This window comes from Liolophura sinensis, chromosome 6, assembly GCF_032854445.1.
Source record: "Liolophura sinensis isolate JHLJ2023 chromosome 6, CUHK_Ljap_v2, whole genome shotgun sequence".
In the NCBI taxonomy this organism is placed as follows: Eukaryota; Metazoa; Mollusca; class Polyplacophora; order Chitonida; family Chitonidae; genus Liolophura; species Liolophura sinensis.
This window is the reverse complement of record NC_088300.1, coordinates 52,211,830-52,238,419: the sequence shown is the minus strand read 5'-3', so window position 1 is coordinate 52,238,419 and position 26,590 is coordinate 52,211,830. Positions and strand designations below refer to the sequence as shown.

Below are 26,590 nucleotides of genomic sequence, written 5' to 3'. Positions count from 1 at the left end.
ACTGGAATGCCCCTTCTTGGTTGGCTGTAATACACATTCTCATCTGAGGCCAGAGAGCACCCACGACCACACTTCACAGCATTGTTTGAGGAATTTGCTGCATAGGCTACAGCTTGTATGTATCTTTGTCTAAGGGATTATCACCGAAGCCGGAAGTTAGCAGTGTGCATGGCGAAGACAAGCTCCTCTCCCCAGGCTGAACTTCACTCTCAGAAAGGAAGGTTTAAATTCAGTTGAGGACAGAATTAAACTGGATATAGATACACATGTATTTTTCCGACTTAATGAGCCATGTGAGTGTGTAATGACATGAGCTGGTGTACTTGTACTCACTAACCTGTAATAATGAGGCTAATCACTGCAGGAAATCAGGCTGCACAGGTGCAGGCAGTGTTAACATCTGCACCCACATGACATTTCACTTTGCAAACTGGACCAAAAAAGCTTGTACATAAGTGCATTTAGATGCACTGTATATTTATGGCAGTATTTCTTTACCATGAATCACGGGAGTGGGTCTTGTTTTAGTGGTTAGAGATGTTTGCCTTTTACTCCCTATAACACACAAAGTGTGGGTTCAAACCATGCCTAGGATAGGAAATATTGTAGAATTCTCCTACTGTCATTGCTTATGGGACCTTTAATGTTTAGTTTTAATAGAAGTAGCTCTAGTAATGAATTGTCTGTTAATATGCATACATCTGGTGTGCACATCCTGATGCTCTTCCTGTACTTTTGGCAGTCTTATCAACAGGTGATTGTTGTAGGTGTAAAAGTAAACGAATGGCCAGGTATCAAGTTGTTTTCATACACCTATTTGTGATTTTATTTGTACATGTATAAGTACTATGTGGCAGGCAGTAATTGTCTCTTCAGCAGATAATTTTTTATATTATCTGGCTGCCTGTTTAACAAATCAGTAGTTGTCTCTTAAACAAGTCATGCCTGTATGTCCATGGCTCTTTCTTCAATGAGTCCATGGTTGTCTCTTCATTAAGCCAGTGGTTGTCTCCCCAGCAAATCAGTGGTTATCTCTTCAATAGGTCTGTGGTTGTCTTTTGTGTTAAGTCAGTGGTTACTTCTTCAGTATTAGTCTGATTGTCTGCTGAATAGTTCCATGGTTGTCTCCTCATTGGCGGTGGTTGTTTCCTCAGTAAGCCAATAGTTATCTCTTCAGTAAGTCAGTTGCTCACTGTTGTTCCCAGTAAGTCAGTTGTTGTCTACTCAGTGAGTCCATGGTTGTCTCTTCAGTAAGTCAGTCAGTGGTTGTTTCGTCAGTAAAGGGCTGTGCCAATAGCCTATGGATTGGTGTACTGTCTGGCACCATTCACATTATCTGACCTTCTCACCTGACTAAATATTAGAGCACCTCTTATGCATCCCTTTTTCAATGCCGGCCTATGTCTGTAGACTAAATTGCATAAAATGTGTAGACTCACTAGCTGACCTCTGCCCTGCTCAGGTGAACTTTGCCTTGATACTACAGGTGTGTTTGGCCTCATAGTGTGAGACCTGCATGCCAGTAGCTAACTTTTTTATGTACTAATGCTAATATCATCTACTGCAGCTATATCAGAAAGCTTCTGAAAACCTGGCTGGGGTTTAGCTGGGTCAGATACAAGCCAGCAAGCCTGACTTGAGACATGAGGTACATGTACATCATTAGAACTTTCCTTCTGTGCATCCAAATACAGAAACTCATATGGGTAATGACAGTCAATGCTCTGTATACATGTATCATAGTGTCTGCCTTAGTACATACGAACTAGCAGCACGTAGATAAGTCTGGTAAGTTATGTACAGGAGTTCCGCTTTACTCCGTAATGAATTGGAAAGTGGAACAGAAAACTTGAGAACATCTCTGTGAGTGTCCACACATCTAACGACAGGATTTGTATGTGTAAAAAAAAAAGACAAAAAATGAGAGAAAAAATTTGTAGATGCTTGTGCAAGCGTCTTGGTTTGTGAGCTGTGTTTGGCCAAGCTCTGAAGGGATAAATTCTAGCAAGTTGTGAGTATCAATTGATTAGTATTGGATAAGATTACAGGTTAGAGGTACAGTTGTTCTCTGCTTGTTGCTAGGTGATCATAGATCAGTTGTGCCATGTGTGCTGGGTACCAGCTTGAGTAGGCTGTCAATGTATACAGGAAGTCATTGGCATGCCATCAAAGAATTATTGAAAATCCTTTGGTCTTACTTTGTAATACATGTATCAGAGAGCCACAGAAGTGAAAAGTGTATATGTGTGTTAAAGCTGTGTGGCCCTACAGTTTCCATAGCAACAGAAATAATCATTGGCATCATTACCCAAATCATTGCATTGTTGAAATAGTGAATAGTTGTAACCTTTAGTAATGAACATATGGGATCTTTAAAATCAATTTGTATAGATCTGAAAAATGACACAGACGTTGTGATGTATGTGGTAAATGGGAAGAGAAGAAATAAACGTTAAAAAAAAAAAAAGATCCACGCCTACAATCTTTAGTATACAATAAGTAATATAGATCGTTTATACCCTTTAATGTGGATGTGATCCTTTTGTCTGGCAGATAATTTTTTGTAAGATTTAGGAGGCAAATCACACCTGTTCATATGTCAAAAAAAAGTAGCTGTGTTTCAGCTGTCTATAATCTGATGGCTGGCTATTATTCTGATCAACTGAAGCGCAGGCCAATTCATAGCTATATGAGATGGCATCATACGCTTAAAAGGTAGACATTCTGTGAGCTTTGAGCTTGACACATCTGATATGATTACTACTCTCCTACCTGTAACAATAGCCCAAAAAAATCCTTCACAAAAGATGCATCATTTTGACAAGAGATTATCTGTATGATATGATCATTTTTCACGCCACACCCATTTTATGTGGGCTCTTTGGCTTTGTTTCTGCTTATGATTTGCTTTGTACCTTTGTTGCTTAAAGATTCCTCTGTGCTCTTCAATGTACATATCACTTGCCTCTGATAACTTGTCATTTGGCACATGTAGACAGCGATCATTCCTTGTGCAATTAAGGACAAATGAGCTGTCATCCATGTATTGTTCTGTTTTGGGCATTGTTTAAGATGAGGGACACAAACCTGTGTCAATGTCCCAGTTATTCCAAGAATAAAAGGATTTTTGTCATGTACAGGGAGGGAACTCATACATGTACATTGTAGGTGTGTCTCCCGTGATAGCTGCCTCTGATTCTCATGTGTCGGTTTTCAAATAAAGATCTTTCACTTCTTTCCATCTTTGACAATAGGTATTTTGTGTCTTTGATGATGAATAGGTGATCTTTTTATGTTCGATCAGGATGCTGTTTGACAAGCTGTGAATACATGAACACAAGTCTATTTCCTGATGTGGTGTGATGATGAATAGTAAAATGACCAATATCATACGTTAATATTTAAATTTTGAGCTAGTTTTTAAAGTAGCTAGTATTAAATGTTAGATGAAATCAGTAATTTTCGTTGGAAAGTCATCATCCACGTCTGTCAGGTTTTAAAAATCCGTTTGCTAGAATGGGCTGAAAGAAAGAGCGCCAGAAATTTGTGGATGACGTCAGATATAGTCATTTGTGAAAACTGACCAGGAACTGCTGAAAGCACGATTCTTCCTGGAGGTTTGGAAGCCTTCCTGCTTGTGTTAAGGAAGTGTCATGATGGAGGATGTGGGTGATGGATCACTGATTGCTCCATATTTACACCATGACCAACTGTAACCACATCATCACAGCATTAAAGATTCCCTTGTTGAATCAGTTTACTATTTGAACTTCCCTCTTTCTACAGCCATTTAGCACTGAGCTTGTCTGCTCCAGTTCAGTTCTTGAACATGAATTGAACCTTTCACCACAGTATGACTGAAATATAGTCAGTGTGGCTTTATATGTTGTTAAACCTAATGAAATATTATCTTGACATACAGTAACACCATGCACCCGATAACGGTTTTTCAACTGGTTTCGATTTAAACCCTCTCAGATTCGATCCAGATTAAATTTTGCCCATGTGAACAGGGTATTTGCCATTAAACCTGGTGAAATATTATCATGACCTACAGTAACACCTTGCTAAACCCTACGATTTACACCAGTGAAGAGATACAGTATCCTCCCATCAAGATCATAACCAGCACAAGACCTGTCCTCACCATAAAACACTCTGCTGATCCTCATCATCTCTACCTGTTCTCATGACAAGACACAACATGATATTGTTGTGAATGTTACGCTCAACTGATCCTCACCATCTCTGCATGTGGTCAGGACAAAACGCAGCATGATATTGTCATGAGCATTACACTCAACTGATCCTCACTATCTCTGCATGTGCTTAGGACAAAACGCAGCATGATATTGTCATGAGCATTACACTCAACTGATCCTCACCATCTCTGCATGTGCTTAGGACAAAACGCAGCATGATATTGTCATGAGCATTACACTCAACTGATCCTCACCATCTCTGCATGTGCTTAGGACAAAACGCAGCATGATATTGTCATGAGCATTACACTCAACTGATCCTCACCATCTCTGCATGTTCTCATGACAAGACACAACATGATATTGTTGTGAATGTTACGCTCAACTGATCCTCACCATCTCTGCATGTGGTCAGGACAAAACGCAGCATGATATTGTCATGAGCATTACACTCAACTGATCCTCACCATCTCTGCATGTGCTTAGGACAAAACGCAGCATGATATTGTCATGAGCATTACACTCAACTGATCCTCACCATCTCTGCATGTGCTTAGGACAAAACGCAGCATGATATTGTCATGAGCGTTACACTCAACTGATCCTCACCATCTCTGCATGTGGTCAGGACAAAACGCAGCATGATATTGTCATGAGCGTTACACTCAACTGATCCTCACTATCTCTGCATGTGGTCCGGACAAAACACCACATGATATTGTCATGAGCTTAACACTCTATTGATCCTCACCATCTCTACATGTGGTCAGGACAAAACACAGCAGTGAACATGATATTGTCATGAGCTTAACACTCTATTGATCCTCACCATCTCTGCATGTGATCATTACAAAACACAACATGATATTGTCATGAGCTTAACACTCTATTGATCCTCATCATCTCTGCATGTGGTCAGGACAAAACACAGCAGTGAGCATGATATTGTTGTGAGCTTAACACTCTATTGATCCTCACCATCTCTACATGTGATCATTACAAAACACAATATGATATTGTCAAGAGCTTAACACTGTTGATCCTCACCATCTCTGCATGTGATCGTTACAAAACACAACATGATATTATCATGTGCTTAACACTCTATTAATCCTCACCATCTCTGCTCATGACAAGACATTTCATCAGTTATGTGACACTGTGGTAATATGCCAAATGGAAGCCATGACATCTGGGTGTAACTTATTGTTTACGCCTGTAAAATGCTCACTGTCAGTTGTACAAGTGTATGTTTTAGAGAATTGAGAGAGGAAGAATTTAAAGGGAATGATAATGGCGTGGTGACTCAAGGGATGGTTTGTTTTGGCTTGCATAGAAAACATTGTAATTCTAATCATTATCATGTTGTATGAAAGCTGTGATGAGCACTGATGGTTAAATTTTATGTGGCTTGAAAGTATAAGTGAAATGCTGTGCTTGTTTTGATGGCATGTACACGCTTGAAGTTACATGTACATGTGCATATAATTGTTACATGGCTATTGTGCTGTAAATATTTTATCCATGTTTTGTTGGTGTTTATATCACTTAGGAATGAATGATAATTTTTTAGACGTTTTACTGCACCAAACTCCCAGATTTTCAGACGTATATGTTTTACACATGGTAAATAAATTTTTATTTAAATTCAGAATGTGCCACATATTTGTACAAATTTAAGGTACATGCATGTATGTACCATTGGTGTGAACATAATGACAGTATATGAAGTGATAAGTGCAGCATAAGTATTTCTGACATGTTGCATTATGTACATCTGGAAGCTTTACCAGTATTTTTAGATGTGGTTAAGATTTGGTCTAGGTTCCATTGTCTACATTAGCCCATGTGTTTGTATACCAGATAAAGTTTGATATATGTGCAGTGTTGAGAGGTATTTTGTATGTGTGGCTGGGTAAAACATAATGCTGATGTGTGTTAACTGTTGTGTAGAAGCAATATGAGGTGTCAAAACTCTTCTCATGTGGCCCTAACATGGACCACACTCCACTTGACCAACTTGCTGGTGGGTTTGAAATACTTAACAAAACACACACAAAGTGCTTCTTGTTTGCCTAAGGGAGCAGTTATTATTTGATGAGTTGGCTACAGTTATTATTTGATGAATAGGCTGCAGTGTTCCTGGGCTTATTGCATGTACATGTATTGTGCAATAGAATGTTAGCTTGTAGTTTACAGTACATGTGAATTTGTGAAAAGAAGTCTGTGCATGTAGATATGTGTATATATATATATATTATATTTATAGTTATATATTATAGTTTATCATTATTGATGATCTCAATGGGTTTAATATCGCCTACACATAAATTCACCACTTCATGTATATTGGATAAAATCAGTTAGAAAAAGCCAGCTTTATTCCTTGGAGACAGTTGTCGGATTGTATCATCTGATAACAGAGAAATTAATAAGGTTAAGAGCTAATATATAGGAAATAGGTTTATTAAAGATTTGAACAGCTGTGTTGCAGTGTACATGTAGATATACTATACAGTCCTCTACTTTGTTCACTCACTTATTTACTTGAATTGTTTAGCATACATGTACATTTTTGACATGAAGCATTTTCTATTGCTATATGAACATGTACATGTAGTTGGCTGCTATACCATATGATGGCCTTGTTTTGTTTTAAACCAAACATCCAAACAAATGTGTATGTACTTACACATATCAAACAGCATGGAGATATTCATGACATGAATAGATACAGTATACATGTTTGTGCTAATCATGTTATCTTACGGTCACACTGTTTATAGCATACACAAACTTGATAATTCTCTGCTTAAGTTGACATGATTTTCACAGCAGAATAAAACCTACTAATTTCCTACTTGTGTTCAGTTAACTTTCACAGCAGAAAAAAATATAGTGGTTTTGTGACCATGGTCGATACCCTTTTGAATTTTATCCTCGGAGTGCATATGTCCATGTACTTAGAGTGATTTCCTCCAGAGCTGTGGGTACTTGTGAACCTTGAGAGTAGTGTTAGGGTGTTGATGCTGGCATGGATTTAACCCTGCCATACTCCCTTGTTTTCAAGGACGACAAACAGCTGTTGAGTTTAGTACAAAATAAACAGGACTGGTCACAGAGAGTTAGCTGACCTGCATTACCTGCACTTTACCAGCGTAATCAACAGAGCTCCACTGCAGTCTGATGTCTTCAATACCACTTGCACAATGTTATTACTTCCACCTGCCCTTGTTTGTACATTTTTAAGTGCCAGAATTCAGCTGGAAACATCTAGGCAATACAAAAAACTTTACTTTTGGGACTTTTTTTTTTCATTGTGAAAAGATAGACGCCAGTGTGATTTTTTAAGCTAAATTTCAAGCCCATTAAAATTAACCGCTTTTTTGTTCTGGCCCATTTTTTATGTATTTGTGAAAGATTATGAATAATGTTAAAGTCTTAGCTCATGTATGTATGTATATATTTATATGCAGATGTGGTGATGTAGGTCTGCTGTGTGGTTAGACTGGAAGTTCAAGGTCAGATGCAAAAAATCAGAGAATATTTTTAGAACTCGGCCAGATAATTGGCATGGTTGTTCAATACATGTACATGTAAACTCTTTATCATGCCTGAATCAGTTACGTGCATCTTGATAACGTCTGTAACCAGGTCAAATAGTATATATGCCCATGTACATTGTATATGCACACCTGTATGTACACGTATATTCAACTGCTTTCTGATCTTAGAATCTTTGGATTTAACTTGTGGCAGTAAGCAGAAGAAGAAATACATTGAAGACTTGCAACGTGCTGGACGTCATTTGATATCAGGGCACAACCTTGGAGTATTGTGTTAAAAGGTGTTCATGTACTGGTTGATTTTATGCATGGTTTACCACAAACTGGCGAATATAATTCTCACCTCAGAAAATAAACATTTGAGAAGCCCCATTGTGACATGATGACATCACTTAGCTGACATACATGTATATGTATGACCATGTCATGTGCCAAACAGCACTGTTCTGTACATCCTATGATTTGTGTCTAAATAACAGAAGTATGTGAATTATACATGTATGTATCGTGAATAATGCCATCTTTCATGTACATGTACCTTAGTTTATTGCTAAAAGTGTGAGTTTGTTCTCAGCTTAGCAGGTAATATTGTCAACTGAATAATATTTGTAAGTAAATCTGGCCTGTCTGTCTACCTACTACACAAAAATTTACATGTTCTTTGTGCTTTAATACTGCAAACCATTGATATCAATGGCATAAAAAGCATGTGACTAGTATACATATTTTTCAGACCCTTGCAACCTCTTCTGTTCTCTTCTGATGTATCTTTAATTTGTGTACATGCGCATGTATAAATAGGAATGGTTTTACAATAAAGATGAAAATCGACATGTATTGGTGATTTGCAAGAAAGATACTACTGAAAAACCACAAAAACTTCAGTACTCGAGCAACAGTAGAAACAGCATGCACTTCGGTTGAAGTCGTAATTCTGGGCAATCAACATGTACATTCATATACTTGTAGTCCTATATGTAACTACAAGAATCTCTGTACCTGTAGATCTATGTAGTCCTATACATAGGACACCCCCTTCACTCAATCAGCTACACACTGCCCAGATGTATTGCTGTGGACCCAAAGTAGTGAAGTGTTGAGTATTTTCAAAAAATGTGTTCTGCAGTAGGCTTACCCAGTACTCCCTCCATAAGAAACGTAGGGAGTATGACACTACCTCTGAAAATTATCTGTAGCACTGCTTGACCCCTTGGGTCACTGCCCAATAATTGATCTTCCTAATTGTGTGAATGCCAACAAACTGGTTATACAAAGTTTTTCATGGCCCGTTGAAGATGTTATCTGTTAAATTGTGGAATGAGCTGTTAATTACGTTTGAAATTTGTGATGAACATTTGGATATATTCCTGAAAAGATCGAAAAAAAGGTTGACAGATTGTATATGTCCTTCCCATATTTGTACTATTGAGATACAGCTGTACAGTGTAAGGACCAAAACATGTACAGTCAAACCTGTTGTATGCAACCATTGAAGGGACACGTAAAAGGTGGCCGCATATGATAGTTGGCCACATAAGACAGGTTGTGAAGACCAAGCCAAATCACAAATGAATTAGGTTTCAGGAAACCTACACATGTAGGCCTACATAATAAGCTTATACATAATCTGTTCTGCTACATAAATTTCATAGAAATATAACAATTGTAGTACTATAATAACTCAGTAATTTCAAATTTTGTGAGGTAGACCTGTGGACTTCATGCATTTAACAGGCGATTACAGAAAAAGTTTCAGACGAGGGCACGCATGACAGGAGAACTTTCTTCCCATCATTGTCAAGCCCTAGAAAGGTATAATGACTATTCTAACCAATTTTTTGACTGTAAATGGCAGACTGCTGAAATGTTCAATCATATTTGCCATTACCGGTGAAACAACAACAACAACATTTACGAGAGAAGGAAGATCAATTTCTCCATGTGTCCGGTACAGGCAATATATTTTGGCCACGCGAAATGAAAACACAACACCATTTGTCTGCAAAGATAATGGCCAAGCAAGCCAGATTATTTGTCAAAGACACCATTTATGGGAGGAACCACAGGAGGTCAGATTATATCCGAGTCTGCCCGCTGTTTATGGCAATTCACAGCAGGGACCTCAGCATGGAGCTAATCCACTGCCACAGTGCAGGGGTGTCCAGACAATACCCAGCTAGGCCTGATTAAAGTACAATAGACTTCACTGCTATGGACCAATAATGTTCACACTTCACTTGTCATCACAAAGTGGCTGGTTGTAACCTTTAATCACTACAAAAACTATTGAAGTCGGGTGGTCGCCATTTTGAAATTTTTGAATGTCCGATGCGGCAATCATCATTACTGTTGAAAGTCGCGGCCGCTCAGGACAGGCTGATATAGAATTTGGTGGCAAAATATATAGGCCGCTGGACGCGTTGGACAGGTGCCGGCATATTACAGGTCGTTTAACATGGAAAATTGTTTGGTCACGGCAAAGAGTGGCCACTTAAGGCAGATGGACGCTGATTACAGGTGGCCGTAGGTACAGGTTTGACTGTATTACAATATGTTGCCTTGATCTGTTGCCACATAAAGCAAGGTACAAATAATGAAGATTTTCATGCTCACACTATTACTGAACAAATTGAAATGGAACGACTTAGTTGCCAAAAAAAATTTCGGGAATCTCACAGTATATCATAATATGACGGCCTGGTGCAATGCATTCTCTTTAAATTCATGTCAGATGAGGTGGGGCCGGGTCCTTCATTACAGACAGAATAACTGATAGGCCCTTCGTGGGTGGAGAGAGCCAGTTAATTGTAATAGAAGACAGTTGGTCATTAGTTAAAAGAAAAGTTTAAATAGAAGAAGAGCAATAGACATATTTCACAGCCCTTGGGCTGTATTTTTTTTTTTTTAACTCTCACTGACATCTGGAGAGAAACACTGTTAAGGAAATTTTTTGCGGATTCTCCCACTCTTGACTGTTGTGAAACCATGTGAATCTTTAATGTGAACCCATTTTCCACCATTAATATTTTCTTCATGTCTATACATCACATGTGGGAAAGTTTGGGAGTAACTTGTCAGGGGTTAGTGGTTTATCCAAGGCACTCCACCTTCCTCCACCCACAGGGAAATTATCCATCCTTCAATATGCCATGGGGACAGGATGTGTGCTTATAAATGTACATATATGTCCATGAACATGATGTAGCTGAGACAAGTTTATGGCAGGTGCTTGGAGTACTACAGGACTCCTGTCACTGACCAGTATCATGTGATTGATTACACTGGTCCTAATGGTCGGCTCTGGTACATTGTACTAGTCATTAACGTCAATAATACATGTTAACATCCTTAAAAAATGTGACCAATTCATCAAAGATGTTGACAGTTTCCATGAACATGTATGTATTCAAGGTTGCTAGATGTACTGTACGCAAGCTGTATAGCCTCTTGGACAGGATTATTATCAAGGTAGTGTTAAGTTTCAGAGAATATCCCACAAATGCATTCATCTTCACAACGTCAGGCCAGTGTACATGTACATACTACACATTTGGGTGACGTGAACCAGTGACTTTCGTGGACATATTCATGAGGTGCATTGCATATGTATAATGACAAATATTGCATTTCAGTCAAATCCAATGTGTACAATACAAGGACAGCAGTACAAAGCTGTCATGAAACAAGCAGGATTCTAGTAGAATTGCAACTTTTTCTATTAATTAAATATGTGACAAGTTAGCTTGAGTTTGTCTGTTGCTTTTCTATCAAAAGACCTTGCAAAAATACCCCTGAACCATGATGCTACTCAGCATAGCATTAGCCAGAATTTGGAATCTGGCCTTCTCATTTCCAATTTTCTATTATTTCCCTATCTGCACGTTGTTAATTTTGTCAGAATAGGGGATCTCAAAGACATTGAGACACCCCCCCTGGCTAAATCCATGCTACACAGTCATGCTTATCTAAGGAAGGGGAGAAAGTGCATCACTGATTAGCTGGGCTACATTTGTTTTGCCTACAAAGACACATTTTCTGCCTACAAAGACACATTTTCTGTGGACAAATTTATACACTGTGATGCCTGAAGAATTTATTGTTCTTGTGGTCTAAAAATGTGTTCTGATTTGATGCAGTGTGAATATGATCAGTACATCAGGCACAGAGATGAATTTATCTAGTATCTAAGTTCTTCATTTTACATGTACAACATATGTCGATAACAGTTTGTGCAGTTCATTATTGGTTGACGTTCTGGCTAAAACTGTGGCATTAGTTTATTTTAATACTTACAAATGTAGTCATACACTTTTGAGGTCTTCTTTCTTTGACGGTGTTCAGGCGTTCAGTGATAATGGTTGTGAATTTCTCAAACAGAACTTTTGACATTGTCGTTGAGAGATGTTTTGTTAGGCTGTGGGTGGAACAGTTTGTGAAGTTACCAACATGCACATGAGTGCCAGGCAGTGTGCACCAAGAGCATTCACCAGTGCATACTTAGACTAAGATTCAAGGCAAAGGGTAGTGCTGTCACCCTGTGTGTTTTTATTTTCTGTGGAAATTGTAGGCTGATGTTTGTCTGCTTAGTTTCTCCCATGTGTTTGCAATGTTCTGCCTTGCCGTCATTAAGGTCATTTTATTAGGCTGGGCCTTGCCTTCCATTCATGAAAGCCCAGGCCTTTCATGTTTGATTGAACGCCCACGATTGTTTAAATGGGGCTTTTTTTCTTGCTCTGTGTAGGTATGGAAAGTGGCAGAGGCTTGTAAAAATAGCACATGCTTACCTAATGCTAATTTACGTAACATGCAGTCTTGCCTGCACTTACATGTGATCGTGCATTTGTTTGTCCATAAACATATGTCCAGGTCTGATGTGTTAACATGTTACAATACATGATGCCAGTTAACTATGGTGTAATCATTTTTCTTTTTATTGTTCCAAATTGTCTCATCTATTACACATTTAAATAATAAATTTATTTAACAAATAAGAAGAAGAGAGCAAAGAAAATGACATAAATGTCCTTGCCATTCATGAATGTCTTACCTAGGTTCCACTTTTCCACCTATGTTCCAGTGAAGCAGCACTAGATAAAAGAGCAGTGGAAATACGTCCTGCAACAAGGAGGCACATTACATGCACTCTAAGGATTCCTTCGTCGTCATGTGACTGAAAAATTGTTAAGTACGACGTTAAACCCCAAGTACTCACTCAGTCACCGTGGTAAGGTACACATACATGTAATGCCTATTGTGTGTACTGGTAGCCATGGTAGTTACTTACTTTAACATGTGCATTATTGAGACTGGAGTTGATCTGACACTTTGATCAGCATGTAGATGATTAATTTGAATCCTTATTTATTCACATGCCTTTTTGCAATTCCAAGTTGAGGAGGCAGCGAAAGTTAAAAACAGCTTTGACATTATAATATTATGGTGACATCCCTTTGTGCCGCAGCATCACTGTGATGTTGTAGTGTTGAAACTGTTGTAATCCATCAGGCTATATGTACTATACTTTAGCATTCTGGATGATGGTGTAACTGTATAATGTTCTAAACATGAATTGGAAAGATGGAGCCATTGGTTTGGTTTGACTGCTTGTCTGGTTGTTGTGTGGTTATTTTGTGCTTAATCATTACATGTACATGCACAGCATATGTACTAATATATGTATTTATACATGTATGAGGACTACTTCGCTGGCCCAATGGTCTATTTCGAAGCTGGGCGACCTGGGATCAACCCCAGTTCGGGTCATATCAAAGACTTTAAAAATGGTACTTGTTAGTTGTCTCTCATGGCACTCAGCACTGAGAGGTCAGAGCAAGGAAACCGGACTGATTGGCGTGCTGTCAGTATAATGTGACTGGGGTGGGTGTCTTGTCTGGTGTCTTCAGCATGATATATGTGTACTTCAGTGACGGCAGCAGTTTGGCTGCATTGACTCTCCCTGCAACAAGAAGACGCAGTATATGTAGACAGACCTAATATCTCCTTGTCTTCATAAGGCTGAAAAATTGTTCCGCACGATGTTAATCCCCAACCATACATGTATACATACATACTGTTACATGTACATATGGAGGATTTACAGCTGTTCCAGGTTGCAGACTTAGAAACATGTGTGTTTAATGTGGTATGTTTTTGTGAAAACATTTAAACTTCTGAAACTACAACCCAAAGAAGGAATGTTAATGAAACTGAACATGAGTCAGAAAATATGCACTTAAGAATTGTTCAAGTCAGGTCTGAAGGCTTACATGTACTTCTACTTCTACCGACATTTAGATAAAGATGAACAAATTGGAATGAAAGTTTCTGATTTAATTCTTGTCTGAACCTTATGGGTTATATCGACAAGTATGCACTTTAATCCGGTTAAAAGGTTAATCTGATGTTACATATAGCATGAGGTTTGGCATGAGAATCTCAAGTGATGCCATGGGGTTGGGGAGTGGTGAGGACAGTCAACCACTGCTTCACTTGTGAGGTCCGGGAAAAACCCAGTTGAGTTTAAGATAGCCTGCTAGGAAAGCAGGTGTGGGTAGTGGGGTGATCTTGGTTTTGGGATGATGTAAACCTGGGTACAATTTGTGACATTCCTGCTTAGTGTTAACTGGCTAGTGACAGAAAGGGAATAGTTTAATGGTAGTTGCATTCATTTAGAAACAGAAAAATGCTGTGTAAAGCAGTGCAGATATTTCAGGTCAAGAGTATGTTACAAGCGCTCTCTTTTAAGGTGTTTACGTCTTAGCTCTGAGATCCACCTTGGCTGCATTGTGACACCTCATGCCTGCCCTCATTTGACCCCGGTTATGTCATCTGGCCCCCCAGTAATCCTGTTAGCAATTCTTGTCACAGACAGACAAAGCTAATAAAAACAGTGATTTATTTACACACTCCAGAAGCTGAGGGCACACATGCAGTAGTTCCGCTGTAAACATCCAAGTTAATGGTCTGTAGCTGACAGAGAATTTAATTACAGCACTTAAGGATGGAGTGGTTGACTGCACTTAGAACTGACATAAATATTGTGCAGCGATGATGTACACATGTATATGTAGCTTGTTTATGATTTTGATCCTTAATTTACAGCTTTTTACAGTTAGAATTGGTACATGTATGGTTCTAACTTCGCTCAACACGCAAGGGGTTGAATTTGAAAGCATCATACACATAGGAGAGTTCGCCAGTAACTTGCCAAAGGTTGTTGGTTTTAATACCTTGGGCACTCTTGCTCTCTCCACCCTCTAAAATTGCTGACATCATGTCTAAAAATTCATGAGTATGGTGGCAAACAACATGTACATGTAAAAGAATATTTAACATGTACTTGTATATGTATGTTTAATCTGGGAAGTGTTTTAAGACTGGGGGTTGAAATCCGGTGTAGAATCTTTGCAGCAACCTCTACATTCTTGCCTGGACATCATTGTATTGTTAGAGCTACAGGTATTGACTGGTTTTACATGTGTATTCTGGCCATTCCCATGTTTGCAGCCAGCTTTGTACATTTTCATATATACTAAAATCAGATTGTAGACTTTTGGTCATGATTGGAGAAATTCTCATCATAACCAGGAAGATGTTGGGAAAGTTGCTGAAGTGAATTTCATGTATTTACCTTTACAGGTACTTGCTCATATGGAAATGAGTTAGACTGAAACACATTTGAGATCTTGTGGGTGAAATGTTTGACTACAAATACATGTATACAGTACATGCCTTTATTTGTATGTGCAGTGTGTATGTTATAGCACCGTACATGTAACTTCCTGGGTGCTGGTTGTCTGCAGAGATATCTACACGATCCTGTTATCTGTGATGGTGACACATGTCACGAATATACATGTACGTGTATGTGAACTTAGTATTTTCCCCAGAAATGTTCATACAGTGGCAAATATTCCGTTTGTCAATCAGGGTACAGACCAGTGTGGGATTTGAAGGTCTTATAATTCTACATACGTGTACATGTACAGCCTGTGCTTCCATTTCATTTCTTTTCAGTATCTAATTATGCTATAAATAAAACAGTTGGTAGAGTTGATTTTTGTAAAATTATTTGGAAATGTATGAACTGCTTCAGAGATTCTTACCTGTAAATTATGGAAGTACTCATTTCACAGTCATTTTGGAGTGATATAAGGTTAACAGTACCTTAATATGACTCCCAAAATGCTGTTCTGCCAGAGTGATTATGTTTGTATATGTTTGTAGTATTGTATAGTGCGTCATGTGTCTTAAAATCTGTGTCATTCTCTTACAGGTACGTGTAGCTGAATATCTGTGGGATGCGGCTAAACAAGGAGGCGGAAAATTTATGTCCGTTTGTGGTGTTCCATACACAGCCTTACCATTAGCAACAGTAAGTAAAAAGCCTCATATTTTTGTCATTTTTGTTTGTTCAAAACATTTTTACAGGGTGTTTACTCAAAAAATCTTGTTAAAATAATGTTGCACATATGTCTACATTGTTCGGATTGTTAAAATGATTCTAAAGTTTGAAAAAGTTAGAAGGCAACCCGCATTATAGATTTTAAGAGCTTTAATACTGATTTTGAAAGGTAACTCACACACAGACGAGGCTGATATTTTATGCAAGGTAATCACTTGGGCTATTCTAAAATAATAGCAAACATTCGCTTGAAAATTTTGCTGATTGATTTTGGTGTTCTCTGGTGTTATCTCTGTTAGTCTGAATACATAAAATGTCGCACAACACCAACCTGAAAGAAAAATAAAATGAAAATGCTGTGCCTTCGGATTTTTTGTGTGTGTCTATTTGACGACATTAAAATGGCAAATGAGTCCGTGCATGAGGTAACAAATGTATCTACACAGTTGACCTGTACCTGTAACATTAGAAATGTATTCCAGGGTGAGTAGTATTACCTGTAGCTGTGTAATGTAGTTTCATATCAGGTGATATCAGGGTAATAATAAGCACCATGTGGGGCTTCTCCAAAGTACTGACCTATCCTTCATGTAAATGTCCAAAATTTGTACTTCAAATACATCCCTAATCCTTTAATATTCAAGTAACGATGCATACATGTAGAGTTTGCACTGGGCTCTGCCTGGCTTCCTCACACCATTACTCTGGCCACTATCATATAAGTTAAATATTCTTCAGTACAGCATAAAACACCAATGAGATAAATGATACATAGAGATGTAGTATTCACGTGTGAAGTTGAAAGACAGAATATTGTTGAATGGCCATGTCAGACGTGTATGTTGTGGGTGTGCACAGATACAGATAAATGGCTCTTACGTAGAGTGTTCCCTGGCAGCAGAAACAAGGTGTGGCTAAGCCCATGTGCCTGTGTCTGGGGTTCCACGTACATGTAGTGTAGGTGGGCTTTCTGGCATGTCTGGAGGGGGCAGTATTTAAATAGTCGATGTTTGAAAAAAAAAATTAAAGAGTTACAGGAGTGCTTGGGTGCATTGTTCAGACACTCCAATCGATCAGAGTGTCAACTGCACGTGTGGAAAAGTTCCTGTTTGAGATGCAAGGCCACACCTTCAGGTACAGTGCACCAACTGTTCATGGCTGTAAATTTATATGCCCTTACAAAGATCTTTGCGGTTTCTGACAGGCACTGAGTTTAATTCATAAATTGCTGGACGTATCATTCACTTCAGTTCTAGATAACGCACAGGTGCGGACGTATATTATTAACATTAATTTGATGCTCTTGTATGGTTTGTTGTCAAGGCAAGACATTTGGAAAGCACCCTGTGGGGCCCCCATTGTAAACATGTTTTCTTCAGGCTATGTGCTATATGTACATTTTTTGTGTAAATTTTATATGATATTATACATTTAGTCTAAAACCACTAAGTAATGCAACCACAGATCACACAAAGATGAAGCAATTTTGTATTGTTGTTGTTGTTTTTTTCCAGAGTGTATGTAATTTTATAGATATGCATGTCTCCGCATAAATTGTTGTTTTTTGCAATCATCTTTAATTGATATATGGAATAGATAGGTTTTCCAACAGTTGACTTAATTGTGATTTGAATTTTTGGCTTAGGATATATATGTATGTGTCGGTAAATCTAGTAAGGAGCTTTCAAGCATAATGGGGGAAAGTCACCTGCATGATTGATGCATGTGTAGATGTACTAGGTGTAGCAGATGATTTTAACACCACATATGTAACTGTTTTATACTGAACCTAACCATGATATGTGAAATGTTAAATGCAGATGCTAAGACGTTTTTGAAACGTACAGTATTTGTGTAAATTGTATGAATACATTTATAAAATGTGTATCCAAAAATGAAATTTTGCATTTCCTACAGTATCTGCTTAAACGTGGAACCATCCATGCATAAATACAAACCAGGCATGAAAAATTTATTTAAAAAACTATTTATTGTATAGACAAACCACTAGGCATTAAAAATTTATTTAAAAAACTATTTACTGCAGACAAACCTTGTGTGTTAGAAGGCCGGGGAAAATAGATCATCTACATTAGAAATTAATAATTGTTCCTTTGATATTAATCAGAGCAGCTGCAGTATTGATGTGTAATGATCACATCACTTGGGGGAAAAAGGGAAGGATGTTTTGTAACATCACGCGTTGACGGTAGATTGAAGCCTATGAAGGCCTCCTACAGAATGATGATAACATTGAAGCAGAGCTTTTTGCTTTCATACATTCCTTCAGTAATATCACCTGATGTAAATTTTGTCCTTACAACAAGCTATATATAGCATTTCCTTGAAGTTCCACCTGTCTTGTTGTTTTCTGTTATGTCAGTTCTTGTATTCATGCCCTTGACTTGGTATCACAATACCTGAGGTTGCTTTGTGAGATTTACTTTGGAGTGTGTTCATTTTCCTATTCATAATACATATGTATACATTCATTTCAAAGCCATTGAACATGTCAAATCTGACTTAATGAATGAATTCTCTGACCAACGTGGTGGCTGTGAGTTCAGCATATGCTGGCTTATGGAGGTTGTGGGTTTACCCTGGGCTCTGCCCTGGTTCCTCCTGCCATAATGCTGGCTGTCATGGCATAAGTGAAATAATCTTGAGTATGGCATAAAACATCAGTCAAATGTAATGACAGACTTTCTTGTTGATGCCACCTAACATTGTAAATTTAGTGTACAGATTAGTTGATCTTGGTGTTGCTTATGTTTTACAACTTATCAGGAAGGATTTTTCACTTAACTGAAAGACATTCTGCTACAGTTAGCACGGCGATGTACAGCAAAACTGAAAATTCCATGACCTTACATGTACATACAGGGACCATGAACTCGGTTGGAGATCACTTGTTTTCCTCCAATATGGCATGCCGTTTGAGCTTGTCCTGTGGGCTCAAATACATGTGTGTTACACATAAACATGTTGACAAGTTTGCTATTTACTTGCCAAGGGTCAGTGGTTCCCCCAGCAGATCCAGATTCCCTCCCCTGAACAAACTGACCATTTTCATTTTAGTGAAAACTTCTTGGGTGTCATGCTGAGCAGAAATCAATTAGAAGAAAAAGAGAAAAACAACATGTTTTTTTTCATGCTTTGCTACATGTATGTTCAGAAACTAACATTCAACACTTATGTCCCACCCTAATACTGGTCATCTATGTTTAATTGAAATATTCTTTAGTACCGCCTAAAAAACAGATCAAATAAATAAATATAAAAGTTTTAATGCTTAAAAGTTCTGCTACACAAATGCACAATGTTGTTGTGTGTCCAGTGTCATATGGGGATATACATGCATATGCTATATATGTTCATTAGACAATGAGCCTACTTGGTCTTTGTAAGTTCTGTCCAAACCCCAGACAGAGACCCCTTGTTAGCCGACACCCAAGGCTGTGTCACATGATTGCCAGTCTTTAACGCTCTGTGCACCCAGTTACTCAATCTGAGTTTATAGATTTGATAAATACCTGTATTTATGGCCGTAAATGTGAGGAAAGTATCCTGTGGAGGCCGTGTATACATTGACTAGCACATGTGGTATTCATTTCAATGGTGTTGAGACCACACACATGAGGTAGATCTCATCTAAGCTGAGATGGAGACCAGGATGCAGGTATCTCTGTAAGTTTGGGAGCATGAGGGTCTTGAGTAGGGTAATCATTGGTTGGGGTGGAGCATTGTGTGCGGGTGACACAAAATGTTAATGAATATTTGTTCAAAGCCTTGAAACTTTTTTTGTTACATGTAAAACATAATGCACACCATATATGTACTTCTTTTACTGTGTAAGTATCGTTTAGGATGCATATTAATACAATTTACCTAAAAACCAAACTCAAAATATTGAAACATTGTTTTCATACTCAGCTCATTACATGTGTACATGAAAAACTCAAGTGTATTTAAAGAAGCCTGACTTGTGCATATATAGTTTTGTTTCATAGGGCACTTGAAAATTGAATTTCACAGAAGATACCATATATACTGTGTGTTTGTGAGTGGATATTTGAGGCGCAGTAGCACATGACTGTTAAAGAAGGGAAGTGTCTGCTTGATAAGAGTTAATGATAGAAGGATCTCACGCTACCTGTTTGAGGATAGTTAACTTATATTATTCAAAGCCTTAATTTACTCGAAGTTAGCTCCTAGAATATAATTGTAAGTTTCTAGAATAATGTTGAGCACAGGTTTGTGAAAATGGTTCTCTCATAGTTCTGAAACATGTGTGTCAATCCATATCTGTAATATTCAGATATGTGCGGATATGTAGATGACTCCGAATGTTGTTGGAATTGTTATTCGCTGAGGTAAAGAAATACATGCCTACTTTGTTACATATGCATATACATGTATAGAGTGAGTATATATTCACACGCAAAACTGTGTACAAAATTATTCATGAAACAAATATTAAATATGTTTTATGGATGACCCGTTGGGAGACACCTTACATCTTTTTATACAGTTACTGATTATGTTTGTTGTCAGGGGAGGAGTAACATTAGCTTGTTGTAAAGAAATTTAAAAAAAGGTTTTTAGGTAATTATCTATTACCAAGCGCTGGGTAGGCAGCTTAGGGAATTATTCTCATTAATTCTTGTGAATAGTATTCATGCTTGTTTTGCCCTGTTTGGGTAGTTGTGACCTGCAAGAATATCCTTTTAGATGGAATGAGTCTGTTCTAGATGGGATTGCATGATTGAGCAAAATTTTAGAGGGCACTTCAGAATAACTGTATTCCCATTTGGTTGTTGTGCTGTCACATACATAAACACTTATTTTAAAAAACAGCTAGTAAAGCATTTAGATTTCTGAATGCTATCAGTGTTGATGATACTTAAGAAATAATGGCACTGCTCAAGTGGTTACTGGTGGTCTCTTCTGACTCCCACTTAGCCATGGTGTCATCTACATATCTGTCAGAGTAGCTGTCTTTTTCTAAAGAGCTGTTATAGAGATACGTGTACTCCAACTTCAGAAAAGGTAGACTGGACATTTTAGAGATTTAGAGGCATATTAGAGATTGCATTGAAGAGAAAGTATGTGACAAGGTTAGCACCTTGATTTCCAGTTGGATATGATTGCTGGCAAGTTATATTACGTATAATACACTGTACATGTATGTGTAACGAAAGTGTCCTCAAAAACTAATGGTGGGGGCCTAAGTGACATTAAGTGGTAGATAGTGCTTGAATACTTTTTTGCACAGTGTAACATAAGTTGAAGGCCGATTTGTAAAAAATTTTCACCAATATGGACTGGGGCCTCAGTGGCTCAGTTGGTTGGCATGCTAGCGCAGCGTGATGACACAGCAGTCTCTCACCAATGCTGTCACTGTGAGTTCAAGCCCAGCTCATGCTGGCTTCCTCTCCGGCCATACATTGGAAGGTCTGTCAGCAACCTGCGGATGGTCGTGGGTTTCCCCCGGGCTCTGCCCAGTTTCCACCCACCTTAATGCTGGCCGCCGTCGTATAAGTGAAATATTCTTGAGTACGGCGTAAAACACCAATCAAATAAATAAATAAATAAATAAATTCACCAATATGGTGTACATATCAAAGGATATGTACAGATGTCAAAGGATGAAATCTGTAAGGTTGATCTAATGTGGTGTATGGCATATGTCGTGTTGAGTATAGCACATCTGGTGTTGAGTATACCACATCTTGTGTTGAGTATGGCATATCTTGTGTTGAGTATCTGATCTCGAACAAGGTAGACATCATTAAAACAAGGCAGATTTGATAATTGGTAAAATGCATTTGATGTTGAACAAGGAAAATCTTATATTGGGTTTTCCATCTCTTATCTGGAATTTTGCCAAAATGTTTGACTAAACAAACATCCCAAATTGTAAGTTAACTTTAGGTATGGTTAACATTGAAGGAAAAGTGTTAGTTTTCAATCAGGTGGCTAAAAGTATTGACATACTCTAGTCAGTATTGATTGTGTTTCAGGAAAATACTCCACTTCATTTCATCCTCCATTTAAGTTTTAACTCTTTTTAATAATAACTACCGTGTTAAAGTATTGTGGATTGATTTGAATGTTGGGCACTTGTATATGTGCTTATCATGTACAAATGCCTGTACTGTGTACAAGTATGTTCCTGCAGCTCATCAGAAATTGTTCCATAAAATTTAGTGCTCTGTCAGGTGTTGTACAGTATAGTCAGGTGTTGTACAGTATAACACATGCACAGGCATGTATATGATCACTGCATTAGGACTGTCAGCTGTAGCACACCTAATGTTTGTGCCGTGGGAGAATTCTTAGATAGCTGTCAGCCAGCATGAACCTTAATTTACCTTCCCATTTTCATCTATCTCTGGTAGAGTTCTTAGTCTCTCACCAACCAACACTTAATTGTTGTTCGATGTAACCATTTATGGATTAAGATTGTATTAAATATTAAACACGAAGTACTGGGCCTCTCACTAACCAACACTTAATTGTTTAATTTAACCATTTATTGATTAAGATTCCATATTTAGATTATTTTTAATTGAGCACACCTGTATTGTAATATTCAGCCTTAATCTGGGCACATTCAAAATATAAAGGCACATCTTTACTCATTTAGAGGTCATTCACATAATTGTCTACAGTTGATTAAGATTACAAAATTAAGCTGGTGAATATCTTGTTTTTACATTCATTGCGGTGGAAAATGTTAAACCTTCAGATGGCTACTTTGAGTGCTTTGTGTTTTAGACATGTACTTTTCAGTCATGGAAAAGGCCTAATGTAAAGCTTTGGGGTTAAATTAAATTTTGTATGTAAAGCGCATGGCCTCTCATACTTCATTATTGCACTGGTACTTTTAAGCGGTGTGGGTTAGGAATAGTCTGGCTGTCCCTTCTTGATGCTGGCGGGCCCTTCTCAATACCAGCGGGCCCTTCTCAATACTGGCGAGCCTTTCACTTAAACAGAACAAAACAATACCAAAACTATTCTAACATTTATTTTATTTGTCTAGTAGAGGCTATTTTTGTTATTTTTTGATTGTTTAGAAATGTAAATACATCACTTGTACCTGTAACTGAATTACATGTAAATGCTGAGAAATAAAAATGAGTCAGGCCAGTGTTCAGCTCAACTATTCCAAGCAATTCCCTTTTCTCTCAGAGCAGCAGAGCAGTGTTAATTTCAAGCCCAGGACATTTTATGGGGTTATGTACAGCTGTTCAGCAATAAAGCAAGTAATCATCGGTACAATTTTACAGGTTGAACAGCATTGGAAGAGTGAATGTACATTTGTGGTTCTAAAGGTGGTACTACAGTACATTCTGATACAATTTTCAAGTTTGTAGGTCTACATCACTACATGTACATGATTTTTACACCTTGTGTCATACGCATTGTCCATATACTGGAGAGTGTATCTACACATATGTAAAGGACAGCTGTAGAACATATAGGCAAGGTATTAAAGGTCAAGGTTCTATGAATTTCCAGGTGTACTGATTAAAAAAGCCGAGCATATGTGTCGCAGCAAGACTTCATGAGGGTAAAAATAAAGAGCACTTCAACATCATTATCTGTTACCTGCATGTGTATGGTTGGGATAGTAATTTATATGATCATTTGAAGGACTCTTATCTGCTTCTATGAGATCATTATTATTGTAAAATCAGATTGGATGTCAGATTGAAGACTTTGCTATTTTGACATATTGTGCACAAGCTGTTTGATGTGCTGCATATACATGTGTACATGTAAGTCTTTATACTAGAAACTCACAACTACATACATCTACATGTATAGTAAAGTACAGGTATGTGTACAATCTTTTTTCTCTCTCTCTTTTGGGCCTGATTTTCATATAAATGCAGTTGTTGTTCTTTTTGGGTTTTTTTGTGTGGAGTAAAACACAAAAACCAAAACTATTTCCTTGCTCACTAAGCAGTAAATTTATGGCTTCTGTTTGAAGTTCACTAGCCCCTGACTTGACTAATGGGACCACGGGTTCAAATCCACTTCTTGCCGGATCACAGCTTTACATACCTACTTAAAGAAGTTTGTTAGGTGCTAGGTTGTGCAGAGGTGGGATGTTTGCCCTGGGCTCCACTGCGTTTCCTCCAATCAGGTACCTTATGGCTGTAACATAGTCATACTTGTTGATAAATATATTTTTGAGTGGAAATAAATGGAATACATGTAACTTGAATACATGAAAAGGAACAAAGACTATGGTTTTTATGAGATATAAAGAAAGTCAAGTCAAAGAATTTTGTTTAAATTCATTTTTGAATCATTTTTACTATCTCTTAATTACCACTCAGTTTTATGCCTTTTTTCCATCAATGATTTCATAAATGATGTCAGTGATGAACTTACCCTCTTACAGGGGCCAGCTTAACGCCCTAATTCGTTCCACAGGTGTGAGTGATGACCATAACAAAAACTTTTCATCCATTATTATTGAAAGGTGTGAAATATATTAGATTTGAACACATTGTGAAGCATAATGAAAGTGGATAAATTGTAATGAAGAATCATTTTTGTGTCAGAAACGATGTTTATTTGTCATCTTTGTGATCACCTAGACTTATCCTGAAGTCATCAGTTTTACTTTGAGCTCTTAAAAACGAGTGAATACTAACACCCCTGAGTATAGCATCAAACAAGAATCAGATCAAAAAATTATGTTCAGTAAAATGAAATTTGGTATTTGACCCTGGGGGCTTGATCTTCTGATCGTGTATAAATTCAGCATCAAAATGTGGTGTTCGTGCGTGGAGACATATTTAGCTTTTGACATCTTGTTCAGATCTGATGATGCTGTTTTTTGTCAGATTATATCAGTCACCTGTATACACATATGCATGTATGAAAATACTTGTGTACATGCAGGTAATAGTAACATTAGGCACCTATCACCATATTTCAGGTATACATGTATGAAAATAGTGTACATGCACATAACAGTAACATTAGGCACCTATCAGTATATCACAGGTATACATGTATGAAAATACTTGTGTACTTGCACATAACAGTAACATTAGGCACCTATCAGTCTGTCACAGGTATACATGTATGAAAATACTTGTGTACTTGCACATAACAGTAACATTAGGCACCTATCAGTCTGTCACAGGTATACATGTATGTGCACATGTACATGTATCTCCCACAGGCAGGGTGGGTCATTTGGCGGTTGCTTGTATATTAATTCTCAAACCTCCCTTCTGGAGTTTTTGCAGTCATTTGCACGTGTGCAGAAGTTCCTGTTCATAGCAGCTTGATTGCAAATTGTTGTTAACGATTCAGTGCCATTTAGTGATGATAGATTGTAATGGGACACAGGCAGATCAGGTGATAACAGTGCTAGGTTAATAAAACGTGGCATAAAATTACACAGTCATACGAATAATACATTTGCTTTGTTTAGCTTGATTTAACATGCAAACAGCAAATAAAAAGTTCATTTTAACCCTTGCACGAACAAGAGAAATAAAATCTGTTTTCTCATTGGATAAATGTGAGGTCTACGATGAATGCACAATTCTTGACTATTTAATTTGTGAATCAGCAAACAGCAGCAGACGTAAAAAATATGGAAGGCACTGAATGTTGCTACAACCATCTATTTTCTTCATAAATTGAGTGACCAGGTTTTGTTTAACTTCAGCCACACATGTACATTTTGTTGGAAACTTGAAAGAATATATTTTCAGATAGATAGATATGTGCCATCACTTCTATCACTTTACTGCTATTTGTAGATATATCTCACAGTATAATTTGATAGTAATTTTCTAAATATGCAGAGACGATCCACCATAGAAAATGAAGGTAGAACACATGTATATACATGTGTATGTGCATGTAAATTAAACCAGTTAAGGGAATGTGATTAAATTAAGGATGATACATGTATCTTTAAGTAAAGTGAGATACATACTGATTCTTCACTGCACTTTACAGCCATACATATGACATACATTCAGTAACATTGCATTGTTGTGCTTTTTGGCAGTAGAGGGAGAAAAAAAGCTGTGTTTTGAGGTGTTCTTGGCAGGTAGAGAATTAGGTCAGAATGTCTAGTAATGGGCTGTGCTCACATGTGGGATAGATATCTGCCAGTGAATGGAAATGTGGCCACTTGTCATATGTGACTTGTGTGTACTCGCACTGTCTCAGAGATTAAGCTCTCAATGGTGTTTGCAAGGGCTAGCCTCAGCCAGCCAGCCAGTGTGTTCAAACAAACTGCAAACCAGGACCTGAAAGAGGCTGCATACAACTTGTCCAGTTACTTTGATGTGTTGTCTACATGCCCCAGTCTCCCCCTTGTCTGACCCTTGCCTGACTTCTGTGACCTCTGTGCTGGGGGTCATTGCTCATTG

General features: G+C 37.8%; 1 protein-coding gene across 1 annotated transcript in view; it reads left to right on the top strand.

Moving 5' to 3' along the window:
• LOC135466424 (uridine 5'-monophosphate synthase-like) overlaps window positions 1–26,590 on the top strand; it is a 63,251-nt gene that overhangs the window by 8,616 nt on the left and 28,045 nt on the right. Inside the window, exon 2 of the mRNA XM_064743881.1 lies at window positions 16,044–16,142. Within this exon, the coding sequence (XP_064599951.1) occupies window positions 16,044–16,142 (99 nt within the window). The remainder of the gene's footprint in view (window positions 1–16,043; window positions 16,143–26,590) is intronic.